Source organism: Aulonocara stuartgranti (genome assembly GCF_965226115.1).
Source record: "Aulonocara stuartgranti genome assembly, chromosome: 11".
In the NCBI taxonomy this organism is placed as follows: Eukaryota; Metazoa; Chordata; class Actinopteri; order Cichliformes; family Cichlidae; genus Aulonocara; species Aulonocara stuartgranti.
In genome coordinates, this window is record NC_138947.1 from 13340027 (window position 1) to 13363847 (window position 23821).

General features: G+C 40.4%; 2 protein-coding genes across 4 annotated transcripts in view; both read left to right on the plus strand.

Annotated features, from left to right (window-relative positions):
• adamtsl4 (ADAMTS-like 4) overlaps nucleotides 1-2778 on the plus strand; it is a 35522-nt gene extending 32744 nt beyond the window's left edge. The window contains exon 17 of the mRNA XM_082553105.1: nucleotides 76-2778. Within this exon, the coding sequence (XP_082409231.1) occupies nucleotides 76-206 (131 nt within the window). The 3' untranslated portion in view covers nucleotides 207-2778. The remainder of the gene's footprint in view (nucleotides 1-75) is intronic.
• Nucleotides 2779-5412: 2634 nt separating this feature from the next.
• celf3b (cugbp, Elav-like family member 3b) overlaps nucleotides 5413-23821 on the plus strand; it is a 33095-nt gene continuing 14686 nt past the window's right edge. For 2 of the 3 annotated variants that reach the window (XR_014279866.1, XM_082553108.1), the window contains exons 1-4: nucleotides 5413-6061; nucleotides 6332-6362; nucleotides 6820-7063; nucleotides 9033-9115. Coding sequence is in view for 1 of the 3 variants with exons in the window: in XM_082553108.1 (XP_082409234.1) it covers nucleotides 6919-7063; nucleotides 9033-9115 (228 nt within the window). In the remaining 2 variants the exon portion in view is untranslated. Of the gene's footprint in view, nucleotides 6062-6331; nucleotides 6363-6819; nucleotides 7064-7912; nucleotides 7989-9032; nucleotides 9116-23821 lie in introns of those variants that run through there. The other variant, XM_082553109.1, reaches the window with a different exon arrangement.

The window sequence follows — 23821 nt, forward strand, 5'->3', positions numbered from 1 at the left end:
CGTGTGTCAACAAAACTGTGATCAAGTGTGTTTTGATCTCCCTGCCAACCTCTCTGTCCTTCTGTCTGCTCACAGATGAAAACTGCAGAGACGTACGTCAACAGTGTGAGTTGGTGGTGCAAGCCAGACTCTGCGTCTACACCTACTACAAGAAAGTCTGCTGTGCCTCCTGTGTTCAGAGTGCTCAGCGTGCCAAGAGACACTGACCAGCCAATGGCAGACAGCCCCTGTGCGCAAGTAGTGGAGGATTAGGTCAAAAGGGCTAATCACTCCAGAAATGACAAGTCTGTAGAAATGAGCAGCCCAGAGTAGACACGTGAAGGCGTTTGGATGACATTTAGCTTTTTTGTCCTAAATCTTAACATAAAACACTGTGAAAGTTCCTCTTATCAGTACCAGTCGCTTAAACCTGCACCTTCCTCTGAGTTTGCTTCAATATACTATGTGTGTTAGCTTTAACAGTTTGCTGATTTCCCACACACAGTTTAATTGAATTTCATTGTCCTTATTTTCACTCTCGGAGACTCATTTCTGTGACTTACAGGTTGTAAAGAAAGGAGGACACAGCTGTGTTTCAGCAGCAAATTTAACAATTTAAAGATTCCTCCTAATCTACGGGATCTTCAAGCAGACATGCATACCACTAATTACGTGCTAAACGAATGATTACCATGTGTGCTAAGATCTACAGGAAAAGATCTGTTATCAAGTGCCCCACTGTGCTACAGTGGAAAAAACCCTCCCAGACTAGAAGGATTTTATTTACATATTTTATCTATTTTTTTCTCTTTGCCAAAAATATTTCCTCAAGTGTCCTCTCAGTATTTGGACAGATGAACCAAAGGATTGGGGTGGGCATAAGAGTTAGTGACCAAATATAACAGGGTGGGAAGACAGAGATGAGACTCTTCCCGAACAAGAAGGTCAGCTGACATGGGACAGTCACAACAAAGGTTGCCCACAAAGAAATTTTTGTTTAAATTCAAACCTAGCTATAAAGATTTGTAATTGCAAATGTTTTTTTTTTTGTTTCTTTGTTTGTTTTTTTAATTTTATAAATATATATCAAAGAACAAACTGACAGGACAACTGTTGCTGTAGAATTGTCTTCTTGACCAAGAACCAAGCGTATCATATCACATTGTTAGTCTCACTTCCCAACTATGCATTAGGCATACTCAAGATATTATGTAAACCTTAACTTGCCACTAAAATATAAACAGCAGGGCATTACTTAAGCAAGAGTAGTGTTGACAGTAGGACGCTGACAGTCCTAAAGGACCAGCTTCAGCCCGCTGGTTTCGCTCCACTCTCCCTTTAAGCCAACTTTCTTCTGATTGGCTGCCGCGTGCAAACACAAGCATGAACAGCAGGTGGGTGGGACTTCACCTGCTGTGTGCCTACAATGAACATATTAAGGATATCTCCTTCCAATGACCTCATACAGAGCAGAGAGTAAAAAATCTGCCTTAAATCAATGTTTAGACCATTCTGAAGCCTCAGGGTTTTGACTGAATTAATCTTTTTTTTTAATTATTTGTTAGCTATGTATAATATTAGCATCCATTTTAGCATTTGCTGCTTTCTTTGGTCAGTCATTGGTGGTTTTGTACTTTTCATGACATTTCCTTTCGGTACAAACCAGAAGGACATTCAGAGTGTGCATCCTCTGTCAACTGATTTCTTTATTTTTAACAGTTATAAATAAAGTGACCTAAATTCTCCCCAAAATTTGACAAGTTCTTAACAATATCATAAAGTCAGCTTCATAGTTTCTGCATAATCTTGCTGAACAAAAGCCAGTGATCATATATGTTTAATAGACAATACAGAAGGTGGCCTTTAACCAATAGTAATTACTAAATGATTGATTTTGCAATTGTTATGATTAAGCTATTAAAAATATCTTTATGTCATTACCTTTTTGGGAGGGAATGTTGAATCTGTCTAGTGAAATCAGGTGAAGTCATAATAGGAAACCTTAAGGGGACTGAAAAGGTTGCTTTCTTACATGTAGGCTTCTAGATATGATTGGATCATAAGCAATGATCCTGCTTTGACCTGAAACATAAATAATGCATATCGAAGTGGCAGCCTCTGTATATGTGTGTGTGTACTGTTTAATGCTCTTTCTCTGGCCTTGATTGTTTTTAATTTGCTCCCATTTTCTTTTTCACCTCCCACTCTGACATATACTGACACCCAGTCAAGGGTGGGGAGTCTGTATATTTGTGAGATATGTTTTAATGTCTATAATTTCTCTGAAGATAGTCGGTGCTTATGTTTATAACTGAGTAGAGTTATCAGAAGTGTTGTTATAGAATCCATTTATTCACATCTAACTGTCACATAACTATTTTATGTTGCATTTGAAGAAAGAATCAACGTTTTTGCTCTTAAATTGCGTGTGTGTGTGTGTGTGTGTGTGTGTGTGTGTGTGTGTGTGTGTGTGTGTGTGTGTGTGTGTGTGTGTGTGTGTGGTTGTGAGTTTTGCATATGTGGCTTTGAATGTGTCATTCTTGTCTCTTATCCCTTGTAGTAGAAATTAGATTTTATATATAAACATAAAAAGGATAGTAATTTATCTATTATCTAAAGAACATGTAATTTATTTGCTGTTTTGAGGAGCTGTAGCAATTTTTTTGTTACCACAAGAGATTATCAGATTGTTATTTTCAGTATACAGACAATTTTATGATGCAAAAACAGGAAACAGCGTGGAGGAGTTATTATCTTGAAGCTTCATTTTAAATAAAACGGAAATTACAGAGAAATCAAGGCGTGTGTGTTTCTTTTTGGTCCACTGAACAAGGGTGAATTTGCCACTTTTGTCCAAACAGTGGCGCTATTGAGTCTCTTACACAACTTAGTCAGGCCTAGCTGTCTTCCACAGTGAGTCATCTATGGATAAAGAAATAAAGAGGTTTTTTTATAAAATGTATGCTGTGGTCGAAATATTGAATGAACACGAGTGTTTTATTTCACTTTTCACCCTAGATGAGTCTTAAATTCCAATTTTTGTGTAATGACAATAATAATAATAAACATCTGACCAACATAACACAAATGACACTCTAATCATATATGTGCTGTAGTACAATTAGTATTACAAGGCAGAAAAATCATGGAAACACACAAAGATTATTATTTACATATTTATTTATTATACTCTTTATAAAATCTTGAGTGAGTATGTGTGTGTGTAATGTGATGTTTCAGATAGGAAGTGTCTTTAAGGAAACCCTGCCAAGGTCAGCTGCTGTCTGAGATGAAAATCTAGGAGTGGACGAGCTTGTGTAATGAGTAGGACTATCAATAAGGCAAAATCAAACCAGGAAAGAAGAGAGTGGATGCTAAAAACTATAGGACCTTCATTAAACTTAAATATCGCTTAAGCCGGTGTAGTTTCCTGATTCCGTATCAGCAATTCTGGAAATGTCAGCCCGAGTAACTTCTAATAATTTCAGAACTTTTTGGTGGAGAAGTGATAATTTCACATAGAAATTTGTGATGTAAATGTATACTTTTACCTCCCATGGACGATATAATGGGCTCGGACCCCATTTTGGCTTCAGCACTGCCTCAGTTCTTCAATACATAGATTCAACCAGGCAGTGGAAACAATTTGGTCCATATTTACATGGTCGCATCATACACGCTGCAGATTTGTTGGCCGCACATCCATAATGTGAATCTCCCATTCTACCTCATCTTAAAGATACTCTATTGGATTGAGATTGGTGACTGTGGAGGAAATTTTAGTGAAACTAACTGTCATGTTCAAAAAACCGGTTTGAGATGATCTGAGTTTTGTGACATGGCGTGTTATCTTGCTGGAAGCATAAATCAGAAGGTGGCTACATTGTGGTAATTAAGGGACGGACACAACAGCAGGCAGGCTGTGGCATTTAAACGATGCTCAGTTGGTACCAAAGTACCTAAAATGTGCCATGAAAATATTCTCCATGCCATTACACCACCACCAGTAGTCTGAACTGGCATGATGAATCCATGCTTTTATGTTGTTTATGTCAAATTCTCACCTTGTGATCCAAATGTCACAACAGAAACCAAGACTGATCAGAGAAGGCAACATTTTCCTAGTCTCCTCTTGTCAAGTTTTCCGTGTGAATTGTAGCCTCAGTTTCCTGTTCTTCACTGACAAGAGCATCCACTGTGCTCTTCTGTAGTAGCCATTTCAATTTGACTAACTAAAATGTTCACTACATGCCAGAAAAGGTATTTAGTCGCTGCCATGTAGATGCTGATTAAATATTTGTGTTAACCAACAGTGGAACAAACTGGCTGGTGATTGTATGTTTTAAATTGTGGAATGTAAACTCCCTCAGATTGACCATGCCCCCAGTTCCCACTAATTTAGGGGGGAAGTGTTCTCTATGTCCTCCAACATAGCTAAAGATTTTCCAATCCAGTGGTAATGTAACAGTTTGGAGCAGTTTTCAAACAAGTGCAAGGTAGAGCATTCATAATGCTTTAGCTCAACTATGAAGGAACAGAGGCAAAATCAGGATGTACTCTCTTCTTCTCATTCTTTTTCTTTTTGCAAGGAAGACCTATGAGTTCCAGAGGGCTACAGCCCTTTACACCGGGGTTTTCATGCAAGCCTGCGTGGGCGGGGTATATATGTTGGATGAATGTGGCTCACAGAGGGCACGATGCAAGACAGGCAGATGGTGACCTTTGGGAGTAAATTACCATGAACCTTATGACTCTGTTCCCTCAATCTCTCTCTCCTTTAAAGGGTCCGGGCATGCACACTGGCTTTCAATTCAAAGATGTGAATAAGGAGCGTGCTGTTATCGATAACTCTGGAAGTTTGGGGTTTTGGGGGATATCACAGTTAAATAGCCCAGTGTCTGCCGGTTTTCCAAAATACAGGCTGTAAAGTAGGCCAACTCCAACCTCGAGCTATTTCTCTTCCCTCTGTCACACATTTCACTCTGTGTGGGTGTGAGCGTGAATTTCGGGCTCGGGCGTGAATTTCGGGCTCGGGCGTGAACAGCTGTAGTAGTCGTGACTCCGTGCTCGACGACGGCGGCGCGCTTCGGCTTCACGTCAAGAAGCATCGTTTCAGCACCAAGGCCAGGGCTCGCGGCGAGAACAATAGGCGGCTCCGCGCACAGAGTTGGCTAGGCATCGTCTTTAAAGCGGTCACCTGGAACTAGTCGCTAAGATAACACGGCGCTAAAAATGCTAAAACAATCTTTTTGTTTTAAATACTGAACACACATCCACAAGTTATTGAGTAAAGCTTGAAAAGATTACCGAGACGTTTAATCTGGATTTATATTTTTATTTTTCGTGTGTGTACGAGAGGATTGTTATTGACCGTCCCCGCGGCTGACGTCACGCGCTAGCAACCGCTTTGGAGATAGGAGGGGGAGGGGGAGACAGAGAGTAGAGAGACACCGGTAGCTTTAGGACGTTAAAAGCCATAGAACCGTCGGACGGGCCGGTCGCTACAAGAAACAGAAAATAGTAAGAGCAGCTCCCCATTAACGGTTAGAACAATAACGACAAGGCTGAAAGATCCCGTTACGAGTGACCGATCAAGTTTCAACAGTTTTAAGCTAGCCAAATTCTAGAAGCTGCTTTGTCCATTATCACTTTGTTATAATATAACAGGACTTGAGAGTGGTGAAAGTGATAACTCTGGATTTGTAAACCCTGAGAGGTTGGGACTAAGTGCAGAAAGCGGTGGTGTTCGAGCTCACCTGCCGCCAGGACTTCTTCTCCGTCACTTCCACACCCGAAGACCGGGAACACCGGGATTTTTTGTGGATTTTTGTTTTTTGTTTTTTGTTTTTGTAAAAACACAAGGCGAATCTATAGTATTACACACCGAGGAGAGAGGAGGAGGATAAACACAAACACACACACAGCACGGCAGGCACAAAGAGCGGGGAGCATCCAGAGAGGGGAAGAAGGCGGACCGCACGGAGAGATAGAGCGCGGTGTGAGGACAACAACCCGACTGAGCATTCCTCTTTAATTTCTGATCTGCTCAGGAAACACTCTGCACGGCCGTACAGTACAAACGGTAAGAGCTTTGACGTGTGCAGCCTGTATATTCCCACGTCTTGTTTTGTTATGACGAGAGTATTATATATATAAATATATTTATATATATGTGTGTGCGTGTGTGTGTGTGTACATTGAGGAGGGGTGGGGGGGTGATCGGACAAAGAGCAAGGGAGCCCCATGACATCCGTGTGTATGCTGTAACCTACAGCTGGCTAAACAAAGAAACCGCTCTATTGCAATGTTTTATCCCCAGTCACACTGTTTCCTCTTCTTTTTTTATGTGTAGCGGATCCTGAACGCCGTTTATCCACGGAAAGGTAACGCATCTGCATACATATTTTCTTTTCATATATTTTTAATTGGAGCAAAAAGTGCTATTATTGTTTTTTGATTGGCTAATTAACATTTGCATAATTGTTTTACCGGAAGCAACTGGGGCCCTTTGTCATCAGCGTGGGCACTAAATACACAAATTATCTATAGTTTCTTTTTCTTTAACGTAATGGATGCATGTATTTTATTATTAAATATATTCATGAAGACATTTGATCTGGAATTTATAATCTTTTTACAAAATTACAATTGCAATTTGGCTAATACTATAACACATGTGATAAATGTTTTATAGGGTAAAATAACCAAGGAAAGTATCCTACTGTAATATAAATCTGTGAAAATGAATTATTATTATATAAATAAATATTCTAAGGATAATAATAGTTATTTTTCAATTGTTTTCTTTTCCTCTCCCATGTTTCTGGCTATGTCCCAAAGACTCCTCCAGCATCAGTCGCTCCTCTCCAGGGATAGCTGCTCCCGATCTGTTTGCCCCTGAGCCCTGCAGTACCCAGTTGTCCTCTCCACTTTGTCCCGATGAAGGAGGCTGATGCCATCAAGTTGTTTGTGGGGCAGATTCCCCGTAATCTGGAGGAGAAGGACCTCAAGCCTATCTTTGAGCAGTTCGGCAAGATCTATGAGCTAACTGTGATTAAGGACAAATACACTGGCATGCACAAAGGTAGGATCTGCCTTCGTAACCCAGAGTTAAAAAGATGCCTCCGGTGCTTGATAGATGTGCGACACAGAGGCAGATAGATGAGTGAAAATATTTCTGCGTGTATGTCACATGTATCCATGGAAACTGTCACAGTGCCTTCGTGTCTTCATTTTGAGTTCAGGCATGAGATCCCGAAGACGAGCAAGCAAACTCAGTTACTGCCCGTACACTGCGAGCGAACTCGCTGTTTTGCAGCAGCATGCTTCATAAAACAATCGGGTGCCTAATGTATTTAAAAATTTACTCCAATTTGTAAAGCTTGTGCTCCACAGGCGGAAAAAGAATGTGATAAAAAGTTTTATAATATATGATAAAGAGTGGAAATAAGGATCTCCTGATAGATGCCATGAATGAAAAATAACTTTCTACTGTAGCAAAACCCATTCAGGCACACACATGCACACACACACACACACTGACCTGGGGTCCTTTGTGTTATGAGCCAGATTAGACTGTATGCTCCAATCAGTGTAATGGGGCTGTAAGCTAGGGTGACACAAGGGAAAGAATCTGTTGTTTTGAGATTCCCCACAGCCACAGTAAGCCGCTCTTAAAAGCAATGAGATGGACCATAAGATGCATGTGTGTCTATGTGTGTGTGTGCCATGTACTGATCCGAGTGCCATGTCAGGTGTGTGTCTTATCATTCTTTGTATTTCTTTTTTCTTTTTGTTTTTAATCTCATGGCACCATTAAATCCCGAGATGCGCACTCCGTGAATGTTAACTTCATTTCTCTAATCTGAATCTACATGAGCCCGTCTGAGATGTCACTGGGATGCTAACCTGCTGCTAATCTTGTTGTCTTAGTGCTGGTGACAGGTGTAGTAAACAGCTCTGGGCAGCCAGCTCTACTACCCACCCTTCCCTCACACACACAGACACAGGTACAACACGTAGGAAAACAGAGGGAGTGTATCTGGAGTGATCGTGAGGCATGCATAGTGGTTGGTATAGGGCAAGAACCTGACAGTGGCAAGCCTGCAAGGCCTTGTTAGCCCCACGCACACGTCTGTGGTGCTGTCATGTGTGCTGACTCGTGGCGTGCCGTACTGAGATGTGCCGTGCCGTGGAGTGTCCTCTTCTGCTCTAGAGTAACATCGTTAGGGAGCATAGTTACCGTACAATGCATGATTATATATCAATATTTTAATCTTCACGCGTATATCCAGAATATATGATGACAAGTAATCAGGAAAGGTATTAGAAAAGACAACATTTAAAAGATTTAAATGGATGATGACGGAGAGTGTGTGTGTGTATGTTTGTGTGTGTGGGGGGGTGCAATATAACAATACAGTCTCAAGGCAGTGGTGAAGTAGTCATAATCGTTAATGTATTTATTCATGTTCCTGGACACCAATGTTTCATTTCTTCATGTCTTGCACACATTTTTTGTTTTTAATCTGTTTGGTGTCATGTGTAGTGATTTGTCCACATTCGGAGACTGAAGGGGTTTGTGGCAGAGGGAATCATTTCCCCGCTTATACCAGAGATCACAGTTTAAGTCAGAAACGAGACAGATATTTACAGTTAATTTGTGTCATACATTATTAATTGTCTTTAAAAGCCGAATTGATTATGTTTAGAGAAAGATCAAGGTTTGGGTTAAAGTGCATCACATCGCCCTGTTGTCTTGGTTGCCAGGGTGACAAAGCCAGACTCGGGGCTGCAGACATGAAATATACCTCCTATTAAAAAAACATTACCTTCAAAGTTGTGCCAACTGTCTTGAAAAACAATGACAATTTGTGTCCGTGAACATGAACAAATACATTACTTTTTTTGGTGACTATTTCACGTTTTGCTCTGAGACCCGGCTGACAAAGACAGAGATAGAGGATGACAAATATTAGAGCCGTACCCTGACCTTTTCTACCATTACTCTCTCCCTCTCTCTTTCTCGTTCTCTGCCTCTTTCTGTCTGACAGGATGTGCGTTTCTGACGTACTGTGCGAGAGAGTCTGCGCTGAAAGCCCAGAGCGCTCTTCATGAGCAGAAAACACTACCAGGGGTAAGTGCACATCAACAGACATAAATACACACACATAAACATCCCCAGATAAATCACACTTAACACTTATGTAACAATACACACAAGCTTCCATGTACATTCCTGTTGTAGCAAACATACAGACTCTGTCATCCAATTTACACACACACACACACACACACACACACACACACACACACACACACACACACACACACACACACAAAAGTGGCCTCGCATCAGTGTGCGTTTGTGTGATTGGAGGTTCAGCTCCCATTAGTAACACTGACATAACTCAGCAGCCGGCAGGCGTCTTGCTGCTAAGGACAAACACTCCCTCTCGCTGGAGACACATAGGGTACTCCGTAAGCATTATCATCTCCATTTCTCTATCTTTCTCTGTCGCTCCATCTCTCTGTCGGCTCCTGCGTTAGCCTCCGGTGATAGCTCCCGCCTAGAGAGTGTATGTAATTAATGTGGCCATTCCCCTTTGTCTCATCCCAGTCTCCCTCCGGTCGCTCCAGTGAGGGATTGTGCGCTGCACCGGGGCCGGGGTAGGACGGTGTTCATTATGGATGGGAAACTGCGAGAGCGGTGTCTGTCTCGCAGGCTCTACCTCTCTGTCACTCCCGCTCTCTCTCTCTCTCTCTCTCTCTTTTTCTTCCCTCTCTGACCTGATTTCCACTGCAGTTAAAAACAGATATTACAGTATGCGTTTTGGAGCATTTTGTATTTTTGCACACTGTGTGGCTAAAATACGAAGCGTTTAATCGAAATGGCATTTTCCCAGTTTTATCCGACTCCCAATTTCCACCATTTAGAACAGAATAGTAAGCGTGCTTCTACCATCTCTGAGGCGCTAGCATTCTCTCGAATTCTCTGTTCGTTGACTTGCTAATGATCAGAATTTCACTTCATGCACCTTCTTCCTGAGCCAGAGTGTTGATAAGATCTGTGTGAAAAAAACTGTGGAAAAAGAGCGTGAGGAAAAGGCGTTGGGGGAAGGGAAGTGTTGTGACACACACAAGCATGAAATCTCTGCATACATATTGCAGTCATGCATACTTTTTTTGAACCTCTATGCAGTCACACATTCGCAGTCACCTATACAAACACACTATAGTGACAGTAATCCAATTAGAGACTGCTAAGAAGCCTGACCTTTTTTCATAATCACCTTTCTGCTGTCTGCTGTGTCTCCCTTTTCTTGTGTGCACTGCCCTTTGTCCTTTAACTCATTCTTAGTTTCTCTACATTCCTCTGTGATGTCTCTAAGCGCAAAAGGGAAATCATCTATACGGCTGACTTACAAGAACATAATTGCTGCAAATTTCCAGATAAATTGTGATAGATATTCTGGACACACAGAGGAAACATTTGCAGGGCGGATACTCATTAGCTGCAAAGATTTACTAAAGAGTCAGCATGTAACAATCAGAAGCACCACTCCCCTGAGGAAGGCTGGTGCTGAAACAAGGGTGTGGCATTCGTGGGCTGATATAGGCCTGGACTCTTCATGAAAAGCATAACTTTTTCTGCATTTGGTGTGTCTTGGTTTCCGGTTGGATCACTTATTCTGTCTAATTTGAGCCAGAAGTGTTCATAATGAAGCACTTGCAAGAATTTTAGCATGTCTGAGCTCAGTGAATTGGTTCATGAATAGCAGTAAATGAGGGGCTGACACAGTTTGTCATCAACACTTCCCTTTAGTTGAAGCACTCACAAATATTTCCATCAGCAGCCTCATTAATCACTCTGGATGTCGTTTGGGGTTGGAATGAGGACCAAAGTGCAGCCACTGAAGTAGAGGGAAGTAACAAAAGTCGAGTCTTTAGTTTGGTTGACATAAAAAGCCCTAAAAGGGAAGTGACACGCAAATTCAAAAAAATAAACTCAAAGAGCCTGGGAATCAATCAAGAGAATATGGAAACAAGAAGGGGAAGACAGGACTACACAAATATACACAGATGAAAACGGTCAACGATGGGTGAGGACGGTTAGGGTGGGGCAGGCGATCTAGGGGGGAAAAGACCAGAAAGTAAAACTAGTACAAGACACAAAATTAGCATTCAGAGTAAAACAATAAACAAAAGACAAATAGGACTGAGTATGAAAGGGTACTAAACAAAAAGACAGAGACAGGAAAGCACAGGAGGAAAAAGTCATCAAGACATAGAGAGAGAGAGAAAATGAAGAAACACTACCTAAACTAAAAACACACGAACAGACATGTATTAATCTCAAAAGAGGACCCAAAGCCCAGTTAAAATAAATGAATCAAAATTGTCTCCAATACTAATACAGTAATGAAATCAAAACAAGAAGCACAGCTCAGTCATATTTAACAAATATCCAGAGCCATGACACTGGTTTGGTGACTACAGCTAACGAATGATAACATTTTAAAGCGATTAACTAAATTAAATTAAATGTCTCCATTTAATTCTATACTTTGATGCTTGGCTTTGGTAACTTTGTATAGAGCAGCTAAGGTTTAGCTCTGCTATCACATTTCACTAACCACTGAAACCTGTGTGTCAACCCGGTCTCGTGCCAAACTGTGAAAAATCTGTTTGTTCCTGATCATGGACACAAATATTGTTGTCAGCACGACTTTGAAACTATTGTATTTCAGTGCTAAGTATATGCTTTGTGTGAAATCCAAGAAAATTTTCCATTTTTCCAAACCTATCCCAGTAGTTTAAATATCCAATTCGCTAGTTGTGCATTTCTTTGTAAGTGGCGTTTGGTTACTAAAAACATTAAAGAACTCCTTGAAAGTGACAATTTGGGATCCAGCCACTTTGACCTTCCGGCGATTATTTCTCCCATTATCTCTGAAACTCTGAAAATCTCTGGCTGGCGCATCACAGTTTAAATCGCTAAACCTAACCAGGCTGTTTTTAATACCAAAAGCTATTGTATTTTAAATAGATAACATCTTAAAAAATAAGACAAATGATTAAAAATCTGTCACATGCAAGATTCGAAACAAAGTTTCTGGTGTGACCGGTGAAATTTTGTTTTTTCTTTTAAAAGTGGAAAATATGAACTTTTTGTACCCAAACATAAATCAGTACGTCCGAGACTAGCAGAACAAAAATGTAAGGACAGGAAATCTGAGTACAGGACCACAGAAAAGCTGGAAAATTCGTTTACAGAAACGCAAGTTAATAGATTAGAGCTTGTGACTGTTTCGGGAACTGCCGTGAGACTGCGTTGCGCATGTCTCCCTTCTCCCTGGTCTCCGTTCCCTTGCCTATATTGACTTCTTTGACGGGATTTAGAAATGACTTAAGAAGATTTTTCACTCTCTTTCACACATCCTCCCTTTGTCCCATTCTTTTCTCTCCTTAAGAAATGCTTTTTCATCTCTTCCGTATTCTTCCTTTTATTTCCCCAGACCTGCCATATGCTTTCTCTCTCATTCAATTTCATCTCCGCACCCCCCCCCCACTCTCAAATCCCCTCTGTCCTGTGTTCAACTCCTCCTCCTGACGTCTTCCAGTTTCTCTACAGCAGTAGAATATTACACTAGCCTGAACCCTTTCATTTCATGGTATTCCTCTCTCATCCCTCCTTTTCCCTCCCTGCTATCTTTTACTCATTTTTTTCTCTCACTGCACACTAGCGCTTCCTCCTCGGATTCTCATTTCACAGTCATTAATGGTAACCCTTCTAAGTCCTCCTTCTCTCACGCGCGCGCCATCTCCCTCCTCCACCCTCCCCCTCGCAGTTCCTCTACCCCTCGTCTCATTTCCCCTCCTCTTGATTAGTTGACCCCTTTGACCGTTTCACCCCCCCCCCCCCTCCCCTACTCTTCTTCTTTGCCGGCTCTATTTGTTAAGCTTTGTGATGAATTTATCACAAACTCATTTTCATAGTCAGATTCTAAGCTCCCTGTGAGGCACGAGGGCTGAGGTCTGTGTGTATATGTGTGTATGCGTGTGAATCTCGGGATCACTCTAAACTGCAGGCGGCGGAGGAACGTCGGGCACCTCATACAACTTTAATTGAGCTGTAGCATCACACACTCTGATGTGTTGCTTTTACACCCACGGCCTAGCAATTAAACGTTCGATGACAAGTCCAACGCTACAGAGTGTTACTGCTCCTGCCTGCCACTCACCGATGGGATTTAATGCTCTGATCAGCCAGTAGAGAAATGAAAAGAAGAAGAGAAATGCATAGAGGTGTGCTCTATAGTTTCAGCAAGGGGCGATAGACTGTCAGACGGAGTAAGAAGAAAAAGTGCAGAGGGATTGAGAGAGGGAGATACGAACAGATGGCCTTATCAGAGTGTCCTGCGCCTTGTGTTTAATTTGGACACAGAGGGAATGAGAAGCGACGAGGGAGCATGACAAGAAGAGAGCGAGAGGGAGGGAGCAAGATAGTACATGATATTTGTCGCAGTAGCAGAAATTTAACAGTGGAACCACTATTAAAGTCCTGCTGTAGCACACAGATGTTTTGGTGTATTAGATGTGGTGCAAAGATTCCCTCTGGGATACATCCATGTGAAAGCGCTTATGTTTATCCGCCACATATTAGCATTTGTTTTCACATGAAGATTAAATTCATATGTGCATGCAGGGGTTTCCTCATTATTCCCAAATGCAAATAATATAAATATTTAGTGTCGTAAAAGCCTGCCCCCACAGATGTATTCCTGGTCTTATTTTGTAGATATCTTATTAAAGGTGTCTCATTCAAGGAACCACTTTTACTTCTGCAAAAAGAGCCATACTGTAGTGGATGCTCGATTTTAAAGGCTAAAATATATCAAATCAACAGCCGAGAAATTATTCTATCAAAGCAGCCAAATAAATTCCACAAAATAGCTTAAATAAAGTAGAATAGCTGAAATGAATTCATACAATAGTAAGACAAAACCTCAGTACATATATTTCATGGATTTATTTAAGTTAAAAGCTTTGATGATCCACAGAAATACACTGTTGGCTGGCTTTGCAGCTAGTGTGGGTCTTGTTATTTCAGAGAGATTGTAGCACTTGGGTGATACCATGTGTCCGAGGTCAGAGGTGAAGGCTCAGCTTCCAGTGAACAAATCCAGGATAACCATTAGAAGGACATGTCATCCCCAAAGAGTGTGTGGACCACTGCAATCTAGCACAATGCACAGGCGACATTTTGGATACATATTCTTCTCTCCTTAATAATAATTATGCCTGCAGTCAGAATATTTCTACAGTATAATTAGTTTGACATGTTGATTTGTTGCCTGGTTATATAATTTTTTTCTCACATCTTTTCTTTCATTTTTGACAGTTTTTTATGTAAGTTAAAAAGCTTGTATTTCTTGTACATTCATTGGAGACACTAACAGACACACAGCTCAGTCATAGTTTGCTTACACGTACACCGGTAAAAGACACTGTCATACACACAGGCACACTCGTGCTCATGCAAACATCAAATTTAGAGTATCCTTGTTTCATCCTAATCCCCCATGCATCTCTCCCTCCCTCTGTCGCTGTTCATCAGGCCACACTTCCCTCCCAGCCTGGCTAGATTTTAACCTCGTATCTCCCTCTGCTCTCCATCTATCGCTCTATCTCTCTGCAGCCCTACTGCTGCTGTATTTCCTCCCATATCTCTCCTCTTATCTGCTTCTTTTGTTCTTTGTTGTCGATATCTCTCTCTCCATTTAATCTGCACGCTCTCTTCTCTTTGTGTTTATCGCTCCCTTCATCTTTGTGCTACTTCAAACACAACTGTTTGTACACACACATACGTCTACCTGCTTGCACACACCACACACACACACACACACACACACACACACACACACACACACACACACACACACACACACACACACACACACACACACACACATCTGTTTGGTCACGCCGACATCCGCAGATCTCAATGTAGGTGAAATTAAAGTGTGATAAGCAGCTTACCAGGTGTGTGTTGTCATGCTTCACTGCTCTCAAGGCAGCACTCTGCTCCCTGTTTTTTGATTAGAGCCAAACTGAAGCTCTCTCTCTCTCTCTCTCTCTCTCTCTCTCACACACACACACACACATACACGATGTACTTTCTGTGACACACTGAATGTCTAATGAATTATTATAAAGCCAGAAGAAGCACCACCAGTACTTAACAAAAGAGATACTACAGAGGAGTAGAATAAAAAGTAGAATAAAAGTTTGTAGTGGTGATATTGATTAAATACATTTAGTCTGACACTGAGCACTGATCCAGCTTTTTTCATTTCCGATATGACACAGTTACCTTGGCTTTCGGTTTCTACTGATAATGAGCACTGATCCGATACCAGCCTTAAATTAATAAGCTGTAATCCTCACTGTGAGGAAGAGACTAGGAATCCTTCCTTTATTCATAAAATAACATCAGGCTATACTTAAACATTTTTTTCTCAACAAAAGAACAGTCCAAGACTGTAAATGTTGACTCACTTCATCAAAGTTAGCTGTGAAGTAAAAGAAAAAAACTTTTTCAAACACACAAAGAGTGTAGCAGTGTGAAATCCCTCCAAACTCTGAACGCTTTGCTGTTACTTTCCCCCATTCCCCACATTAGGTCTCACACTAACAAACAGTGTGCTGCTGCGTCATGCATGAGCTGGAAATCAGAACAACAGAGAACTGATGTGAACAGCACGATGCACCGGTGCATCGCTGGTTGTTTTAGAGTTAATGCTGGATCTTGGAAAAGTGTTGGGATTTTACTAATTCTGTGAGGTCTAAGCTCTCGCTGGCACCCCTAAACTTATGTTGTGGAGAAATACAGAACAAAAACATGGTTTGTCAGGTGTCAGTCATAATGACACTGGCAGGGTTATAAGCAATATGCTGTTTGATGGTGTAAATTTAACTACAGTATTTTCAGGGTTAAGGCTTGATCCTGGAAACACGTCTATAGCTGCTAAGCATTTTATTAAGTCAAATCAAAAATCAAAACCGTGGAAACTGAACTGACTTCCACAACATCCTGTGTATGTATAGTATTGATGAGATCAGACACAGATGGTTAGACGGTGCAGAAACAACAGCCTCTTCTTAATAATTAGTGTCACTTCATTCTTTTAAGGGCAGCCCAAGAAAAAGAACCAACATTGGAAATATCACCATAAATAATCGCTTTTCCCTTTAAGTATGTCAGTAGTGTGCCTGGGAAGATAGATGCGATCTCTTCAGGTATACATCAACCACTACTTTTAGTTGATGTTTATCAGATCCACTTAGAATGTGTCCATGTTGTGTACGTCCTGTGTGTGTTTCCATGTGGAATCTAAGATGCTTGGCAGACAGCCTCCCTGTGGGGCAAAGCTATGATGAGCAATTATCCACTAGGGCGACTTTGTAGGCTAATTTAGCATATTTATGTGGTCAGCAGCACTGTTTACTATTCCCCTTCACTGCTTACTGCTACACTTTCAATTTAGAACAGACCCCAAATCTCTCTCTTTCTCAGTTTCTCTCTCTCTTTCTATATTTCCTCTCTGTCTCTCCCTCCTCTCCCTCTATCTCTCCCCTCCTGATGGGGTTTGTGATGTGTATCGCTTACCCCCTCCCTCGTGCTGTTTCTCTATTTTTATCCTCGCTGTGTGTGGGATGGGAAGGGAGTAGAGGGACAGGTGTAAAATTGTGTGTGTGTGTGTGTGTGTGTGTGTGTGTGTGTGTGTGTGTGTGTGTGTGTGTGTACAAGAAGTAGACAAAAAGAGGAGGAGCTGGAGAGAGTGATGCAGAGGGGATATGCAGAGCAGAAGGGTGTTTGTGAGGGGAGGGATTTGGCTTGTTTGTTTAAAACAAAAGTCTTTGCTCTGTGCATGCATGTGTGTGTGTGTGTGTGTGTGTGTGTGTGTGTGTGTGTGTGTGTGTGTGTGTGTGTGTGTGTGTGTGTTTGTAAGTGTGCATGTGGGTACATTTTTGCATGAAACATGGGCAGAGAAAAAGTGCCTGCCTCATATTTCACAACAAAAATGAGGCAGAATCTAATCATAGCCTAATAAAAACCTGACCCTGGAGAGCGCCTGCCTCTTTAAGACCTAACACACATACACACACATGCACACATACTCCAACACACACTGTTGTTTATACATGACTCCAGAGGCCATTACAATGACTTACATTCATTTCCTAGAGACTTACCTTAACCTTAAGCTAGTGCTGGGTGGTATGAAATATGTATGGTCGTTTTTAAGATTCTGGTGGTTTCGTTTTATGTCACAGTATTGTTATTATTAGTATTATTTTTGCCTATGAGCTTACACACAGACTTTAATGTCATCATAAAAAAGAAATAAAACCTAAAATAAAACCACACAACCATAAGCAATAAATGTTCTAATCTTAGGCTCTGCTAATGAAAATCATTGGCACATGGCTATAGAGGCTGCTTTCTGTGATTTACCAGTGTAAACAGATTTTGGTCCTCATAAGTACTACCTGAACAAAATAAACACAGAAGGACCTTCATGTGTTGGCCTGTTTGTAAAATGATATTTGTGTGGATGGATGATTACCAGGCCGTGTGTCTCTCAGATGCTGAACTCTAAAGTAGCAGTAAAGTTGAGTCCATATCACACACCATCTGCTTTGTAAAGCCAGACAGCTTTAGCACAGCCTTGTGTCCACGTTCACTGAATGAAAAGACCTGAGTTGTAATTTTGTGAAGTTTGCTTCAAAACTTGCACAAGCACAGCTTTTTTGTAGCTATTTAAATCTTGGGTTCACACATTGGCTTATTGTAAACTGCCCACTGACACTAAAATCCTCATATTTAAAATAGAGAACTGTTTTTTCCTGGCTGAAAGTGGCCCTTTAGGGCGGCTATGCAAGTAAGCATGATGTGTCAAGGCAATATATTAAAGGTGCATATAGAAAAATATATTTATCCATCCATCCATCTGTTTTCTTCCACTCATCCAATTCAGGTTTGCAGGCATAATAAATTTATACTTGAGTAAATTCCCTCCACTTAAAAAAAGACTTTGCTTGGGGGGAAGGCCAAAACCTCTTTAGTGAGCAGAAACCTTTACAAAATAAGATAGATGTTCCACGTTAATGCAGATAGAAATACATTTGACTGATTATTGTAAGCTTACAAGAGGATTATCTTTCCCATTTGAATAAAACAAATGCATTTCAGAGTAGAAAACAATTGTCAGAAATCAGAGTATGCGAGGATCACTTAAATGCGGTGACCTTAGCAGATCTCAGCATTTGTTCTTGGATCGGGCTTTCATCAGTGATCACCCCTTTTTTTTTTACTTGAATTAATTTACTCTTCCTAACACTCCGTCTTACATAGATTTTCATGGCATGGCATGCTTTGGCATGAGTTGGCATCTTTTATTTTGTCCATGTCCATGTGAGGCTGCCTTTCTCAAAGCTACAGCTTGCAATCCAGACATGGTGTCTCAGCATGTAATATTTATGTGTCTATACTGAGGCGGACGTATAGAACAGGACCATGCCGGGGGAGGGGGGGGGGGGGGGGGGGGGTGAATGAATGTGTGAATTTGTGTGAATGAAAGGGGAGGTTAAGCGGAGTGGAGGAGGGCCGTGAAGAGGTTTGGCATGAATAGGGGTGTATAGACGGGGAGGGGGGAAGGGTGAGACAGGGGAGGAGTAGAGGAGTTCGGGTTAGAGAGAAGGAGGAAACAAGACAAGAGTTTCCCATAATGAGCGTGGAGGAAGGGGCAGGCGGGTGGTGTGCAGAAGAAAGGGCTTTTTCTGGGTGGTGGAGGAGTGGGAGGGAGTCAGGGCGCACTTCTGTCAATTTAAACAGAGACATCTGTCAGAGGGGGCCACTGGTGTGTGTCTGAATATGTGTGTATGTGATTAGGCAGGCAAGGGGATGACAGGACTTTGGTTGCACCTGGGGTATGACCTCCGCTCTGAGGTCCCCCCTCTAGCCACACTCCAACTTCGTATCTGAATAATGGCCATTTTCCTCTGACCACAGGGCAATACTGGAGCTTTAAGTGACCACATTACACAAACGTAAATCACCACACTTAATAATGCTGCGTTCAACAACAGAAAACAATGGGAACAGGACAACAAGCCTCATACGGGAGACAGAGAAAACTGGGCTCCGGGTTTTGCTTTTAGTTCAGCGACCGTGGTTGTGATTTAGTGCTATATAAATAAAACTGAATTGAATTACTTAACTAATTTCCTGTGACAGCCTGGTCTAAGGCACTTAAAAATTGTTCATAAAGTATGAACAAATTCCGCTATGAGAATATTGATAAAACACTGATTTGTGTGTGATATGTTCATACACATGATTTACACACAGATTTTTGGATACGCGCTGTTAGTAAATGTGGTGTGAAAATGAGGCTGTTGTGCCTTATTTAACAGAAATCTATGCTTTTTTCTGCTGTTTCTGACAATTTGAGGTCAGACAAAAATGTCTTTGTAGATTGAGTAGATTAAATTCCAATTAACAAAAGTAGTTAACAAAAATTATTTTATTACCATGCTGGTGATTTCACTTTGGTTCTAGCTGAAATCTCTTTAGGGAATCCAAAAATGTATATGTGCAAAAAAAAAAAACAACAGCCATGAAATACTAGTTGGTTGACTGACTTTTAAAAGTACTGCAGTAGTAACTTGTTGATTATAAGATATTTCTTAGTCACCTGCTTTAGCCAGGCCTGAGATAGAGCTGTGCCTTCATATAAATATAAACAAGCCACATTTTAGTAAACTACTCATTTACATACAGTCCCTGGACCACATCATATGAAGCTGCACACTATTCAGATACCATATAGACACAAAACAAAGAACACAAACAAAAGAATAATACATAAAATACAATCATACTAAATTAAATATGATCACAGTTCTGGTTTGCTATAAGCCTTTGTGGAACATGTAGAATGTTCCTTTGTTATAACTGGTAAGCTATTCCAATATTTACTTCTGTTCACTGATAGCACAGTTTGTCCAAACGTGGTTTTGCCTAGAGGCACCTCGCAGTGAGTTCTTTGTATAATAAATTCATTTATACAAGGTGGGGAGGGCATTTAAATTCTTATATATAAAAAAGGCTCTGTTTTTTTTATTTCTCAAAGCTGGAAACCTTTTGTTCTTTCAAAAATGTCCCAGAAAGTAAATTTAAAATGACCTTTTATCAAGCTTTTTTATGGCTTTAATGAAAAGTGATCCCGTTGAGGGTCGTTCCACAGACTCTTCAGCATGTAAAAAAAAATTCACTGAAGAATGAAGAATATAGAGGGAATTTAGAACATTTTACATTTAGAAAAATATAGGTTTGGATTAGCTTGAAATGTAACCTTCAGGGTTACACTGCTTATGTTAAATTCTATCAACATTATTTAATCAAAATGAGTAAAATCCTTTCTCTATTTACCCCGAAGCAACCAAGCTATTTTAGCAACGACTATGACTCAGTGGAATTATTTATTATATAATTATATTTTATGGAGGAATACATTTTAAATTTGTTTTTGTAATTTCACTCAAGTTTCCTGTACCAATAAAATTATATTTATTTAGTCAGTTACAGTTAGTTAACTGAGAAAAAAAGTATATTTGAATAAAATGTGCATTACACTATGCTAGTATCACTTTAACACAAAATATTAATAGTAATAGTGTGAGCAACAGCAAATTTTAGTTTTGTTTCAAGTTTTTGGGTCAGGATTGGATGGTTTCCCTTTATTACTACTTTGTTACATGTTTCTATTACATCTTTCAAAAAGACTATTTAAAATATTTTGTGGAGAAACACTTAAAATAATGAAATAAATGAAAAACTATTATGGGATTATTAATGGCCCCACACAACTTTATTTTTCATATAAAAAGTTTGAAACGTTGTAAAAGAAGAATATGAATTAAAGAGATTTGTTATACAAGCGATAAAGTGAAAAAAGGCTAAAGCGGTATACCTTTTAAAATTTAAAGTGTAAACTATGAATTGTTTTCCAAGAAAGAGAAGTTTAAAAAAAACAATTTCATACATCTATTTTATTCCTGTGACATGCAAAAAAGCTAAATCATCACCAGTCAGTGTGGTGTTTTTAGTTCTGTTAGGCTGTTATGTGAACACACAAGTCATTTACATGTTTTTCTTGCTTTAATTTTCTGGGATCCTGCCTCATGCTGTAACTATCTGAGCATTCAAGAACGTGTCGCTGGCTCCGTGTTGAATGTAATCTCAGTGAATATGAGATTTTTGCAATCATGAATTTCTATGGCTCTGAGCAGCCTTTTTAATTCAGCCGTTCGTTTCTCAAAAGACTTACACTCCCTAAAATAGAAAGAAGGTCCAAGTGCATAGGTCTAGCAGTTATCCGCTATAGTGCTGTTGGATTATGTTGGACTAAATCCAGAGGATCAAATTTCAGTGAGTGCTCCACTGCTGCATGCAGAATGTTCTCATTGGGGTTTGACAAAAACAGCATATAATATTATAGGGATCAACAGGGTAGTTAGTTCTGCTTTATGGATGGTTTGGTGTCATTACTATGGAGCCTGATAAAGAGAAAAAGAGAACGAGAAAGAAAAGAGAATATGTTGCTAATCCGAGAGGCTGGTGAAGGGTTAATTGCCACACAGAGTATTGAGTGGAGAAGAAGGAGGGCGGACTTCTCAGGTGTGAAGAAGAGAATGAGGGAGAGACAGAGGGAGGAGGGATGAGAGCAGGGGGATGGGCCGCTCAGGAGCTTGTATTGTGGTTGCAGGCCCCCGTTACCAGGCAACGGAGCTGAGCTGAGATGCCAGGTTGCTAGGTAACCTGAGGGATGCAAAGCCTAACGTGGTGTGATAGAGAGACGAGGTGGGGTGGAGCTGTGCTGCCGAGCTGCTCCACCTCAGCGCTCACTGTATCTGTTTCTCGCGTTTCAGTGTCTTCATCCAGCTGTGAATGAGAGGTGTGAGCCAGGGTGTCACATTTACCATATCCTACATGTGACACCCCGGGGTGGCTATGCATGGAACCATAACCGGCCACATGTAGTGAAAGCGAAGCTGATGTCTATGCGATTTCCTTACATTTTGGACCATCTTTCACTGTTGAGTAACAGTAAAATATTTTAAGACTATTACAGCGAGTAGAATTTTTGTCACAGTCCTGATGATTTTCCTTTGTCGGAAAAGTGAAAACTTGGTTAGCATGGAGTATTTTAATATCACTTAAAATTAGGGCTTGATTATGACAAAAATTAGAATCACAATTCATTAGCAAGGACCGCAAAACTGAAGGTAAATGTAAAAAGGGGGCCCACAAGTCAATCTATGCTTTGTGTTGGTCCCAAGTCTGGAAAAATGAGGAGGGATGTGTCAGGAAGGGCAAAGGGCATCAAATCTTTGCAAAAATCAAATATGCAGATCACCATAATTCCACACTTGATCAGTCCAGACCTCGATGGAAGCAGGTTATGAAGAAGAAAAAGAATAGCAAAGATGATAGATGAATTACAAGGCCTCAGTGAGGGTCCGGAGCAGCGTGTGGGCCCGGCTAAGCCCTCTGATATCTGTGAAAAGAGGGGGGGTGGGGGGGGGGGGGGGGACGTGGCATTTATAGATTTATGACAGCAAGGGAACTGTAACGGGTGTCGTTCCGCTCCTGAATTTCAGATCAATTATCTCCAAGATTTGTTGGTCACTATTTAGATCACCATGGCTTAATAAGTTAACTTCACTTTTGAAACATAACGAAAATTGCATTTTCTAGTTCAGACTCCTCGAAACCAAAGGGTTTCCAAACAGCTGAATTGGTTTCACTACTCTTGGTAATCAAAGTCGCTCTTCCTTTCATCTTGACTTTAGCTGAGCTAAACCTGCCGCAGTCTTTTCTGAGAGCAAGTTTGGTGTTTTAGAGAAATATGTGCACCGCTGTGAGCAAAAGATGAAAGAACAGCAAATAAGAAAAGAACAAAACAATTGCTTTTGTTCTTGGACAATTGGAATTGTTTTACTCAAATTATCCGTTATCATTTAATTATTTTCAGCATGTTTTTCTATAACTACACATCCTCTTTGTATTTTTTTGTTAATAAATAGATTCAGGAGAGATACAAAATATAGTTATTTGGTGCCTTTAACATTAGGCCACTAGATGTTGAAACCATGGATTTAAAAAAAAAAAAATGAAGTAGTTAATCATTTGCCAAAATAACTGCAAAATAATTTACGCTCACTGAATTATTGATGCTTCTCTCTTTAAAAATGTTTAAAATTCAAAATTTGCATTCTAGCTTAAAATGCCTGCGTGATCACCATCAATTGTCCTTAATTTTACAATTAATTTGTTTAATCAGACTTACAATGTGCCCTCAACTTTGTTGAGTCCAGAATAAAGGTAGAGTCGTATAAATCAGTCATGTGGATTAGTCTAAAATATTTTATAATATTCACAGTTAGAAACAGTTGTGCCTAGCTTAGTTTTTGCATGCTGATGATGAGGATGGGTTTACTAAAATTCATGGAGAGAGTAAGAAAGTAAGACGTAATGGTAAGAAAGAAGAAAAAGAAAGATAAAAAAAAAAACGCCGTGATGGCTACGTCATGGGGTATGAAGGGATTATGGAGCTGAGAGTCAGGGGGAATTGAGGATAGGCGAGAGGAAGAGGGAGAGAAATAATGCTAGATCGTGGAGAAGGGGTAAAAATAGTTTTCCTTTCTTGTGCACTCTGGAAAATAGACATCTGAAATTGTGTGGATGGAGTGCTCCAGAGAGAGATTGAAA